Source organism: Bombus impatiens, unplaced genomic scaffold, assembly GCF_000188095.3.
Source record: "Bombus impatiens unplaced genomic scaffold, BIMP_2.2 scf_0673, whole genome shotgun sequence".
In the NCBI taxonomy this organism is placed as follows: domain Eukaryota; kingdom Metazoa; phylum Arthropoda; class Insecta; order Hymenoptera; family Apidae; genus Bombus; species Bombus impatiens.
This window is the reverse complement of record NT_177092.1, coordinates 19,096-32,862: the sequence shown is the minus strand read 5'-3', so window position 1 is coordinate 32,862 and position 13,767 is coordinate 19,096. Positions and strand designations below refer to the sequence as shown.

General features: G+C 29.4%; 1 protein-coding gene and 1 long non-coding RNA gene across 6 annotated transcripts; one reads left to right on the top strand and one right to left on the bottom strand.

The window, feature by feature from the left end:
* The first annotated feature begins 2,314 nt into the window (after nt 1-2,314).
* Nucleotides 2,315-13,570, top strand: LOC100749419 (progestin and adipoQ receptor family member 3). 5 transcript variants are annotated; one of them, XM_003492330.4, is made up of 8 exons: nt 2,315-2,648; nt 5,461-5,629; nt 8,747-8,931; nt 9,332-9,488; nt 9,611-9,763; nt 10,252-10,531; nt 11,879-12,046; nt 12,639-13,570. In XM_003492330.4, exons 2-7 carry the CDS (start codon nt 5,486-5,488, stop codon nt 12,019-12,021), a joined length of 1,062 nt encoding a protein of 353 aa, XP_003492378.1. In that variant the 5' UTR covers nt 2,315-2,648; nt 5,461-5,485; the 3' UTR covers nt 12,022-12,046; nt 12,639-13,570. The 5 variants fall into 5 exon arrangements, 4 of the variants coding, with proteins under 4 accessions (XP_003492378.1, XP_033178728.1, XP_033178726.1 ...); XM_033322837.1 differs by lacking the exon at nt 2,315-2,648 and adding an exon at nt 2,722-2,743; XR_004462383.1 differs by lacking the exons at nt 2,315-2,648; nt 12,639-13,570 and adding exons at nt 2,784-2,925; nt 11,479-11,741 and having other exon boundaries at nt 11,879-11,998.
* Nucleotides 2,573-2,867, bottom strand: LOC112213472. Its single transcript, XR_002947366.2, has 2 exons — nt 2,777-2,867; nt 2,573-2,705 (listed from the first exon to the last, which is right to left on the bottom strand). It is a non-coding gene; the product is annotated as an uncharacterized LOC112213472 (long non-coding RNA).
* Nucleotides 13,571-13,767: the final 197 nt, after the last annotated feature.

Below are 13,767 nucleotides of genomic sequence, written 5' to 3'. Positions count from 1 at the left end.
AAAAAAAACTCGATAGAAACACGAATCCAGCTAAAATTCATCCATTTCAAATCATGTTTAATCACTTTTTTCGAGTTAGTAGTCTAGTTAATGTCTCAGCACGAATGTTTTGGAGAATTTTGAAATTAATTCAGCTACAATGCCAGTTATAATGATTAAAAATTAAATTATTGATAATGTAGATAATAGAACTAATAATATCGAACGATAATATCAGTTCATTAATAAACGAAATAAGTCGAATGCGAATTCACTTCTTTTACTTGATCTAATTTAAACATTTGATTTCATTTTATTTTTACTTATTGAAAATTAATTCGATCGAAAGCTGTTCCTGTTATGATTTTTGAAAATATAGAATGCAATAGAAATTGAAATTTCGAAAGAAACGGAAGAAATTTAGTTTTTATCGCGAAAGTTACATAATATACATTGGAATATTTATAGAAAATATTTAAAGAAGCCTCGAAAAACATTTTGCAGATATATGATCATTGCAAAAATAATATTTATTGTGCAGTATATGTATTGCCAAAATGTATACATCTCAGTTAAAATTTAAGAATGAAAATTTAAACAATTTATAAATCTGTTATCAAACATCATCCTATAACTTCAATGTATACTATGCATATCTTTTCTTCAGTCACGTAGAATGTGGATTTATGAATTAGTAATAAGTAGTTTCAGCAAATAAAAAATAGATTAATAATCAAAATTTCCGTATTAGTATTTGTATATTCGTTAGTGACGCATAATACTTTTTATTTATTATAATTCTACTTTTAGCATCATAATATATAAAGAATTTATGGAACGTCTACTCACATTATTTAGTCACCGAAACACAAACATCTTTTTGATTTTTCCAAAGTCTTAAATTTTATCAATTATGTCAATAAACCTCTGAATTTTAATATTTACATTATAATAACGATATAATAGGTATCTTCTTGATGCATGGAGAATGTACTCTTTATCTTAGATCATACATTAAGAAGAATAGAAAGTTTGAGAAAACGAACTTATACCTGATCCAATAATATTCATATCTAAGTGTTCTGTTAAGATATGTATGTGTAATGTTAATAGATTTACACCTGTTGCTAATCAGTTTCTATTCTTTCAAAATGTTTTTCTCACGCACATGACCTTCAAAAATATTCATAGCACGGCAATGTTCAATAACACATATCTCTCAACTAGTAATTTTAATTTAATAATTTTATGTAAAAAATGTAAAAAGATAAATGTTTCAATAAAATCCGCAAAAATTTTGAAATATATGCAAGCGATAAAACAATAGCAATTGGAAGGCAGAAATATTTTAAGAAAATTGAAGTGATTTAATAATATATATTTGAATTAAGAATGTTGGTTTTACAATTTAACACTTCGTTTTTAGTCGTCAAGTGACACAACAGCCAAAAAATCAAAATATAGACCAGTTATATTTTAAAATATTCTTCTATGTTGTCTGTAACTTTGCTACGATCTTCGAATTTTTATACTTCAATCTTGCTCTCATATTAGTCAAAAAAAGAATTTGTAATGTTTCAAGAAGACGTTTAACATACAGTTGAAACGAGGAAATACACATGAGACATTTTTCATAGTTTGGCCAGACTGTGAAGATATCCTTTTTCATAAGAAAAGTATAATTGAAACGAAAATGACGAAAAGAACGTAGCAGAGTTAGATACATGTATATACTAATACGTATACTGTCAAGAATACCAACGATAATATAATTGAGCATAAAATGACTCTTATCAATATTTTGGTATTTGGGATTCATATATTTGTTTATAACAGCATTGCTAAATTCTAATTCTTTTAATTTTAATTCTTTTTAATATATCAATTTATTCCAGCTAATACACACATTTTATCTGTTGTGCACAGTTTTTTGCATCACAAGAGATAAACCAAGTAACGTCGAAATTTAACATGAAATATATGAAACACGTCATATTAATTAATATCTGATTTTACATAAAATCAAATAATAAAACACATAAAACATATGTGTACACTATACAATCTACATACTTAAAATATGTATAATTAATATATGTATATTTAAATTCTGACCTTATTTAATTTATTGCTTAATATGCAAAATAAATAAATAAAACTTACGTTTCTACTAATTACCATAAGTTTTTTAATATATTAAAAAACAATTAATTCAACAACGTTGCTGTAAACAAATATATATATATATATATATATAGGACAATAATCTTGCGAATACCGTGGTATTCGAATGTTCATGCGTGTTACTGTATGCGTAAGCAGAAAAGTAAGATTGGCACGAAGAGACGAAGTAAATATAAAAACTCGAGTCCATCGCTAGTCTGTAGTACGAGAACGTGTTTCGATCTATCGAGCGGCGCTTTGGACCGTCTGGTTACGGTGCGGTTTGTTCAGTGTCAGTGCTGTTCTCGGCACGCTCGGCGATCGAGGTTGAGAATAAGGTGACTTCGCTGCTGGTGGATACACGATTGTGAGAAGAATGTGCCGATAGATCGACAATCGGCCGACTTCCTGCACCCGCCGCGACCTTTTCAAAACGTTGATTGCGATCGCTCAATAAACGCGTATCGCGAGGGCTTCTCAATCAGACGACAAGCCGCAGCCAAGTGGTACGTAGCATTAAAAGTAACGATAGTCAGACACGTTGTTCGCGATCATTGCCAGAGCTTAACAAAGAGAAGACGTTTTAAATCATTTGAAAGTGGTATATATCACGCTGGTATTGCAATTAGCGTACATATTCGAGCTGCGGTGTCGCGTTCACTCGTCGAGAACACGCTTTATGTTTACGAACAAACGCACGCATTCATCCAACGACTGATTCTTCACTGAGAGTTTTCACTAACAAATTACATTGTGTTACATGACCGAGCGTAATGTGACAACGTAAACGGGCCATATTTTCTACGTCGTCGTCGTATTCGTTGCCAGCTTTGCAAAGAGCATTATACTTTCGAGCTAACAAGTGATGAATACCGAAACGAATATTTGAAATATTGGTAAAAATTATAAATATCATCATTACGTGTATTTTTTCTTTTTTATAAAATATTTCACTCACAAATTTTGTAGATATATTCTCTGTCTTTTAATGAAAACGTTTTTATATGTTGTTCATTATAAAGTAACGATAAATAAATATTTTAGTTTTGGTTAGAATACGTACACGTAGCGATTGGTTGATTGTTATCAATGTAGATGAACGAAATTAAGATTACGATGCAAGAATCTTAATTTCTTGATAATTATTAATTAATTTTAATTATGAATTGTGCGGACTAAAAATTGAATTAAGTGGAAGACTACTCGACCTCTTGCTCCTTATACACTCTGGTTTTTATTTAAGTATGAAGATAATGTTTGAGGATATTGATGCGTGTATCTAACATGAAATTAAATATGCACGATGATTACTTTTGTTTAAGCGGTTTAAGTGCTGAATGAGAAACTAAGGTTTAACATGTCCGTTCGTTTAAATTCCACTTTTAAATACCAGAACTTTTAGATAAACCCATTTTAGATATATATTTTGTACTTCTAAATCTAACTTTATTCGTGTGACATACTAAATCTATCATTTATTTATTAACATATCATATGGCTATGCGATATAAAATTCATAGAGAGAAAGTGTGTTAGGAAGAACAAGCTATTTGAAATATTGAGAATCTAAAGACAGAGAATCTAAAAGTTTACCTAAATCGAATAAAATAAAAAGTACTATTGCGTATAATATTAAATTCATAAATTTATCGTTAAACTTTATTTTACTAATTTCCACGCACTCTAATGTATTTCAAACGGATATTATAACACGGACGAAAGAAGATTGACATTTTTTCATTTTCACTTACACATATATTTCACGATAAATAAAGAAAATTAATAAAAAAACAAAGAAAATAAATAAAATAACGAGTATGGTATATAATAAAATCTGTACAAGAAAATATCTTAATACAGAATTACCAACTATAGCACTCATCTGAAAACGGAAGCGCAGAATAGACATTATTAACAGGTTCCACAGGGCGCATTCAACTTTCTCATAGATTAAACACGAAAGATTGTTCGGTACGCAAGAGAGAGTGAACAGATGTCTTGTAAACACACAAAATAACCAGACTATTGTAAATCATAGTTTCCCGGATATTCCTTACCGAACATGTTTCGAAAGTTTACGATTTAAGAGAATCGGCATTTATGCCGGAGAAAAAAAAATTCGGTCGAATTGCGGTCACTTTCATGCATAATATACGTGTTCATTGAGAACGGTTCGGCAAAAAATGAGACATTAAAAAATGCAGCTCGTTTACCGTGGTTTGTAATTTTCTTGTTACATTGTTTCCATCTGGCGTTTGACAGCTTCCTTCTCGATGACACAAATTTCTAGCTATATCCGTAGTAGTGGCAGGTACAGATACTTAAAAACTTAAAAACTTTGGACTTTTACGACATCTTTTTTCTTGACATCTCGTGTCAGCTTTGTAGTATCTTATTTTTTGCAAAGAATTCGCGTGTAAAAGGATAATCGCGTGCACGAGATTTTGTTCGATGAAGATTTCAAAACCGCTTGGAGACCAGTTGGAAACCTTCCTCCTGTGTCGTATGGTTGATATTAAAGCCACACGGATCATCGTGACTGATAAAGAAGCATTGAAAATCACGAGTGAATGCAATGAAACACGAATACATTAACGAGCATAATGAAATAAACGTTATATTTTGATGGCACTTCTATTCGACTTAAAAAGTACCTCGAATGACTCCTTAACGAGAATTTAACACTGCACCACCCAATTGGATTTTTTATCCATACGTTCCAATTGTATATTCGTGTTGAGAAATCCGGTTCAGTATACTATAATTTTGTATTCAGTGTTTTATGATGATATCCACATATTTGCATTACACGTGTATATGCTTGTAATTCATCCTATCAGCACGTGAAGCACCATGTTCATATTTGAAACTTAATTGACTTAAATAGCGTTCTTGAGTGTCTAACGTGTCAGAGTGATAATTTTCTAACTAATTTAGAAATCTTCACAGCAGCTAAAAAATGTTTCAAACGTATAATAAACCTTCGGAATAAATTAAAAAATAAACCGGTGCTATGAAAGTAGTCAATTCTCGTTTTAAGATAAACGAAGTAGATTAGGCTATATTATTTGCGTTTTAACAATTATGCCATTAACAACGAAGAAAAGATTAACTTATTGAAATTTGCTAGTAATCTAACTTATTAACTCAAGTCAAGGCTAACGCGAACAAATCTATATCATCACGGCCGTACACGTTTTAATTTGTAATTTGACTGTATTCACGAACATGCTTTATAAAATAAAGCTTATGTACTTTACGGTATCAATGCATCATGTTTGGTTAAAATTGTCGCTTAATCTTCTTTTCTATTTACAGACTAGAAGATAGCCGAATTTGTTCAATGATGAAATTATTAGCAGGCGTGGAAGAGGTAAGCGACCAAAGCGAGAAGCAGTCGAACAATGAGGAACTGCACAATAACAACCATGAAAAGCAACAAAAAACAGATGTCACGCAAGAAACGATGAAGTTGATTAACGGCGAGGTAAGCGCACGTTTTATAATTATTACTACTCGTATTTATTTATCATTTATATTTATTCATGGCAAATATATGTTTCGTTCTTCGAGATAAGATAATAGATTCCGACAATGAGTTATTTAAAACAATAAAAAGTTGAGAGACCGACAGACGATATCTTTTCTTTCTTGGCAAAATCTTCTGCAACTAAGTAGATAATCAGTCGAAAGGATGTAATTGCATGTTTTGAGTTTTATTATTATATGTTTTAAGTTGAAGCTTGGTACAGAACGTTGTTTAACGTGAGATGAAAATAAAAATTTTGTATAATGTCAGTTATGTTTATCGGAAATAGAATAGAATAGTCATATGAAACGAAAATGGCCGAGACTTTTTGCGAAAAAACATCGCGCGTATTCCAGCCACAACTTTCACTTTGACTGGTCCGTAATTACTGTTAGATCACACAGTAGCGTATTCTACAATTGTGTTGTGCCTGGTATGCTCTATTTCTGTTTGACGTATAAAACCTTCAGCTTTGCAAAACGTCGATATGCATTTCCGAGCATATAGGTTGTTCACCGACGTGTATGATTCTGCTTTAACGTGATTCCATACCTATCAAGGTTAACGATGAACTTCCAATACAAACAACGAATCATCGGGCAGTATTAACACTTTTTCTCTGCATAATTTTGCTTGAAATTGTTATCGAAAAATAAAAATTCTGGGTTTGGGAATAAAACGGACGATCGAAATTTCATGGAAAATTTAAAATGTACAGAATACGCGTTATACGAAGAAATATATAATATGTTGAAAATAATTGTTCATTAGGTAATATTTAATAAATTAAGCGAATCTTTGTTTAGGTTTAATTCTTCCGTCTATGTTTATAAAAATATGAAATTGCATGAATATTCACAGTCTAGCGATTGTTTTATATCGCAGAAACGAAAAGATCAGTAATAACAGTAGAAAGTGAGACGATATATCTGTATATAATATTTCTTTAGATATTTATGGATCTTATATCTCTTTTACTGTGAAATCATGTTCTGGTAATACGAGTTAGAACAATGAAAAATCTACTGTAATTAATTTGACTGAAAGTGTTTGTTTTCACGGAAAGAGCTTTCGCTTCAATTGCAATTAGAAGATCAATAATACCATGAAAAAATGAAAGAAACATCGATTTTTAAATATCTTAATTACGAAATGATCACAGGATATTGGCGATTTGAACTGTGTGTTTTTTTTTACGTTTATTAATATGTTTATTATAGTGAAGGCTTAAGATTGTTTGAAAGTTTCGCGACACGTTGCAATCATCATGGTAAACAGACATAATACATACATAACTATACTAGCTGCGGATGAAGAAAATAGCAAGGCTGGTACCAAGTAGTACTAGAGCTGCTATGCCGAAGTGAAAAATCGATTTCGCTAGTGAAAGATACAGGAAAGATAGAGAAGAAAGCCCGTAGTATAAACTTGACACACTGAGATGAAAGGCAAGTCCCGTTGTGGCCTACTTTACAGCTTTCGTATCTCAAGATAGCGACCAAATTTTTGCTCTTATATTCTGAGATTGCCTATGATCTATTATACGTGATATGCTTAATTGCAATGAAAACTATCAGGTTTACAAAGAAACGCAAATAATTCGCAGAGAAACTCATCTGATTAAATTTGTAAGTTGTAAAAGAAATTCTGACATTCAATTGCCTTTTCATTCTGTTTAAATTATATAAACTATCTGATTGAATTAACTGTTAATGATGCGCGAATGCAAATATTATAAATGAATTATTAGAAATTTCTATATTATAGAAGAAATTCTGTCATTCGTCTGCATTTTTATATTGGTTAAATCGGATATTCATAAATCACCGAACGATCTGGTTAAATCAGCTACTGATGATATACAAAGACAAACATTTATCAATGAATTATCTCGTGTCTTCGTCACGGATATGATGTAAACATTTGATATTTTGCTTAGATATAATGTAAATATTTAATGTAACATGGCTCTTTTTAACTAGCTTTTAGTCTACTAAGTTATATAATAAAAATGACTCAGATTAAAGTGTATTTAATAACGAAATAACAGATACTGATTGCACAATGTATATATTAGTGTTATTCCAGTTCGCTACGAATTTCAGAGGCATAAAAATATCTTCTGTTTATTTATAATGTGTTTACAACGTAGTATTTGTTTATAAATGTAAATATTTGTCGATTCTTATAGAACGTGTTTTCATTATTATATGATCATACAAAAAGCTTTATCGTAAATTACAGCTATAGGTCATAAACCAATATAACGTAGAATTTTTTACTACCCTGATGTAACCTGGAAATAATAATAAATCTAAACATTACACACATTTTATCTACAAAATTATGTAAAGTATTACCTAAGTCCAGTGATAAACTTTCACTCTAGTTTGGTCTTAACAAAGTTAGGATTACTACAAATCGTATATATATATATATATTTTCATATACATATAAATTTTTACATCCATATTAACGCCACGTATATACTTATATTTATGTCAATGTGCATTCCTTCTTATTAGTTTACATAGATCTATCTATTGTAAAAACCCCCATCTATAGTACCGACGTTACATAATATTCTGTTGATATAGAAGAAAAGATATAACAAATGAATTTATTATCGTTACAAACTAGCGAAGTGTTAAGTTGACAGGAATAACTCACTCTTGATTAAAATAATATAATATCATTACTATTATTAATTACCATTGCGTAAAGTATAAAATATACAAGTATAATACATGATATAACATTTTCTAAGATCGAAATTATTTTTTTTAAGATTGAAAAATGTTGGGTACATTTTGCTCTGAATACTCTTTAGAATTTTTCACCATTTCACCGACTTAATTATTCAATTAAAAAGCTACAATACTTTCAATACTACTTTCATCGTCCACAGTTTAGTTAGCCTAACTTAATATTTAAAAATAAGAGTATCTAAAAGAACAAGATCTTTTAACATTACTAATAAAAAAACCTTGTTTTGTAAAGTTCTTGTGAAAAAATATTCCAACACAAATACAATTGTTAATAGAAGTACTTAGATGTAGTTGTAATTCCTTTCAGGTATACCGTAGGCTTTCCAGAAAGGTGGACGAGTCACCTATAAAAGATAAAAAGATTACGCTTGACGATGAAGAGAAAATGAGACGTCTTCTTAATTATGAAGAAGCTCCTGAATATCTTCAACATAATCCTTATATTCGTCACGGATATCGAGGATATCTTACAACAAAATTATGTATCGAGAGGTTCGTACTTAACATTACTCGATATCAATATGATTTCTCGATACGTATGAAACGTTAGAAACACTTCCGATAATACAGGAGAACCATACATATTTTCCACAAAATCTCACGTTCAGTCGTATTTACATTTTTTAAATGATATGTAGCTATTATTTGTAGGTATATATGTAATACGAAAGGTTAAGAACTCGAATTACACACTGTATAAGAATACATAATAAATAATTTGAAAGGATTTCTAAATCTTTTCCAATAATAAAAGTCTTTTTCTAATGATCGCTTATAATATTCGTTTGATAATTTTAATCTACAGTTAATCCGTGTTGTAAATAAAAAATAAATCATTACTTATGTCTTGAATGCACAAAAACAATTTCGAAAAGGGGAATATTTATTTCAGTATATTCTGGTGGACAAATGAAACAGTAAACATATGGAGTCACATATTCGGATGGATGTTATTTTTCGGTCTGACTCTGTACGATCTTTGTCTACTAAATATTCACGCACCCTTTGGTGACAAAGTGATAGTAGCACTTCTACTGATCTGTTTCCAGGTAATATTCAGAAAATGTCTTTTTCAATCGTAACAATTCGAGTATTCGCTATTACAAATTTACAAAAATAAATTGTTTAACATATGACAAATTAAGAAAGAGTACAAAATGAACTGTTTCAGGCGTGTATGATATTATCTTCGGTGTACCACACGTTTTCCTGCCGAAGTGAAAAAGATTATTGGTGTTTTCTATCATTTGACCTATTTGGCATTGCTTTGAGTCTTTTATCCATATATATGTCTGGAGTTTACTACGCTTTTTGGTGTCACAAGGTAAATAAACTATTATCAATTATCATACAACTTCTAAATTATGTATCGTCAAAGGTAGTATTTAAAAGTTTAGATTCAAATCTAGATTTTAATCAAATATTGCGCACGTTAACTTCTTCTCTACTTAGACGATCGATAAGGTAATCGATATAACTGACTTGTTTAAGAAGCTTCGTGCTACGTGTATTATCGACTATTTATAAGAACCGGTGAAAGTAAAATTTTCTTTGAACGAAAGAAAATATTATTCGATATACTATCCGAACAAAGTAAACACGTATAAAGTAAAAATAATAATCAAAGTACTAAGAATGTCATTAAATAAACATAATGGCTATTTTTATTTAATTAAACATCCTCGTATAACATTTATACCAGAATTTGTTAATATTAAAATACAAATTAAATTAAAAAATAAAGGTTTCTTTCATGTAGAAGAAATTATTTATTATTACTAAACAGTCGTAAATATTTATTATTTCATGCAGGAGTTGCAGAGATTTTATTTGATAACGGTGTTGGCAATTTTTATATTTGCAATGATTCTGCAAATACCAAAATTGAATGTCAATGGAAATGTCAAGCTAGTCGTTTTTGTCGCTTGGGCAGCTTATGGAGTGCTGCCAACGCTGCATTGGAGTATTGCTATGGGTGGCATGGACAACCCGATCGTTAGAATGTTGCTTCCAAGGGTGCTAGGAATGTATGTTATTAGCGGTGTAGCGTTCGTTATTTATTTAAGCAAAATCCCGGAACGATTTTGTCCAGGTAATCAGTCATTTTTTATTTTCTAATCAAAATACTGAAATTAAATTAGATGCCTAATTTTTTGTTATAAAGGACTTCTCATAAAAATAATGAGATACTTATAATAAAAGACCCGCCTTAAGTTATGTAACATTATAACTTTGTCTTTAATAATATAGATTATTTCACTAACTTTAATTAACCATTGTTTTATTAGGTATTCAATCAATAAAATATAACATAATTAACAAAAATCCGAAATTCAGACTTTGCTAGTAACGTTATGAAGTTGGATCGTATGAATATTTAATACAATTTATCTGACGTCAATCGACCGATAATTTAAAATGGAGAGCGTTAAATTGAATAAACATGATATGGAGTATATTTCCCATCCAATCTATAATTTTATTTTCATTGCATACACTGCCGATCATAAACCTTAAGTACATGCTACTACATGCAGCAGTTGCTAATGTTTAATACGAATCGAATGCCCTGCAGTGCTTTTACTATCAAATTACTTTATTATAAAATTATTATTTCATTCTCACATCATATATATATATATCTGATAATATAAAATACTAATTAAAATAAAATGTGTTAAAGTTTTCCAATAAATGTAAGCAATAGGTGTCAAAATACCTAGAGTGAAATTTGTATGAATATATTAGGTTTGTTATATGAAATTTTCCAAACTTCATTAGCGGTGTAACGAGACATGATTATCGTAATTATATTGAAAACTAATCCGAAAATCTATATAGAAGTTAGCACACAATTTATTGTAAACATATTGCATTCAGCATGAGTAGTGGTACTAAATATATAATTAACATTAAATATAATCTCATTAAATATTCTGGTTTACTAATAATCAGTAAGTGACTATTCAAATACTTTAATGATCTTTTTGAAGTGTATGCTTGCTATAAATATATCCTAATTCTTATATACATTTTCAGATTCGTTTCTAAATTTTCTAATATAATCATATAGTTATGTTTCATTACAATACTAGTGGAATTTTCAAAATATCTCATATAACATACATAGTATATTGAGGAAATGTTTCTATAAATATTCAAATACTTTCGTGTATCAATGTACCTGCTGGAATATTATAGGACTATATTATGTATCATATCCAAAAATATTGAACAATGTACGGATGGTGCAACAAATACTGCTACTACAATTTTCGCGAACCATTATATGACTAGCATTTGTACGTATTTCTTTCTGTTGGACACAAAAGAAGCTTTCACAGATATAATTGAATATAAAACGATACGTGTATAAATAGCGAAATTTATTATTATTGTTGCGTGATTGATATATTATTAGTGTTTTATTTTGTTGAAGGGTGGGTAGATTATATTGGTTCGTCTCATCAGTGGTGGCATGCATTGGTAGTATTGGCTCTTTATTATTGGCACAATACTGGAATGCTATACGTGGAATACAGAATGAACCACGGCTGTCCAAGTAATATAAGATTATTATGACAGACAGACACTGACGATCATTCAGGTATAAAATACATATTTCATATAAGAATGATAACCAATTAAAAAAAAATTAAGTTACTTAAGCTATAATTCTATATTTTACAAATATAATCTTAAACTTGTTATATATTTTCCAAAAAATTAACTACTTTTAAAGATCACATGGAAGATACATGATAAGTCTATATTTGTTAACTTTTTTGTTTTCAAGAAAGTATGTTTAGTTCAAAAAACTACGTCGTGCAAAAATATATTGTCTTTTAATACTAAATTCAACAATTTTTATATACAACCAGTAGAGTAACTACTGTTGTGGCAATCAATATTTTTAAAATACTCAAGAATAGAGAGATGGTAAGAGCTCGTGTTTTATAACCAAATCGAATGAAAAAAACGATTTAGATAATATAGAATTGGTCGACATTGTATCGAATGTTAATATCACTTCTTTACAATGGACAAAACGCATGACTTATCAGGTTTCTTTTCTGGTAGCCTTCATTTGCAAATTTTTAAGTTTCAAGCTGATTGCTTCTTTTCCTTGTTTTATTTAACCACATTTATACGATTGTGAATTGTAATAATGACGTAACATGTATACGTAATTATTTCAGGCCATGGTTTTATCATGGAATGTGCTTGCGCTATGGAATTCAATGTTTGGTCGTCAGAGTATTACAACAAACTACCGTTTTACGCTATTGAGAGAAAGACAACTTGCGTAATCGTGAATCCATTGCAAGCATACCTTCATCGACAGGTGTTCTGATGTTACAGTGCGTGAAATCTGTAGAATTTAGTTAAAACAACGTTAATACGGGTCCTTTCAAAGTATCTGAAACGTTCTAATGTTAGTCATTTTTATTTATGTTATATTTATAAATTTTAAATAGACGTACCGCAATTTCTTTTTATTATTTCAATTTTTATAACAGACATCTTTCTTAGACATTTATTTTATTCCCATGTGAGAAACAAGCTTGCGCAATGCTTTTATTGCAATAATTATAATTTACAATAAAAAGCAAGGTTGCAAGTATTAATTGATTATTATTAATAATATGTAACTCATAAAGATGCAATGACGAAAAGTATTTTGTAATTGCAATTGGAAATTTATCCGCAGGTGGCAAAAGTTTCTAAGTTTGTACATAATTGACGCAACAGATATTTATTATTTAATAAAATAATAACATTGGAAGAACGTGAAGAAATTGAAAGAACTACTTCTGCAGTTGTATGTTATTAAATAACATTTGTAAAACTTGCATTGTGTGATAGTAAGATAAAAGTAATATAGTAAAGTATACACATTGATTTGAACAGTGCCTGAAAACTTGTAAATAAAGAGTTGTAAATGAGATAAATGCGAAAGTTTTCTAGAAAAAAGGAAATAAGAAAAATTTAGTCATAAATTTGAACGTTTTGCTATATAAAAGATACTTGATTATTATATAAAAATTATTTATATTCTGTTTTCAAACATCATAAGAAATTATACCTTGTTACTTCTATAATGGCAATAATAATATATTTTTCATTAGCTTGGATCTTTTATTAACTGATTCAATAATTGTAATTCTCAGTTATAATATTATGACCACTAAAAATGAATCAATATATTTAGTTAAACATTACATATTAAATTATACAAAATACCTGGATTAAATATTTATGCGATTAATGTCAGCTATAGACTTTGTCTTCACTTAAAATAGCTGTGAAAAGTGTTATTTTGCATAA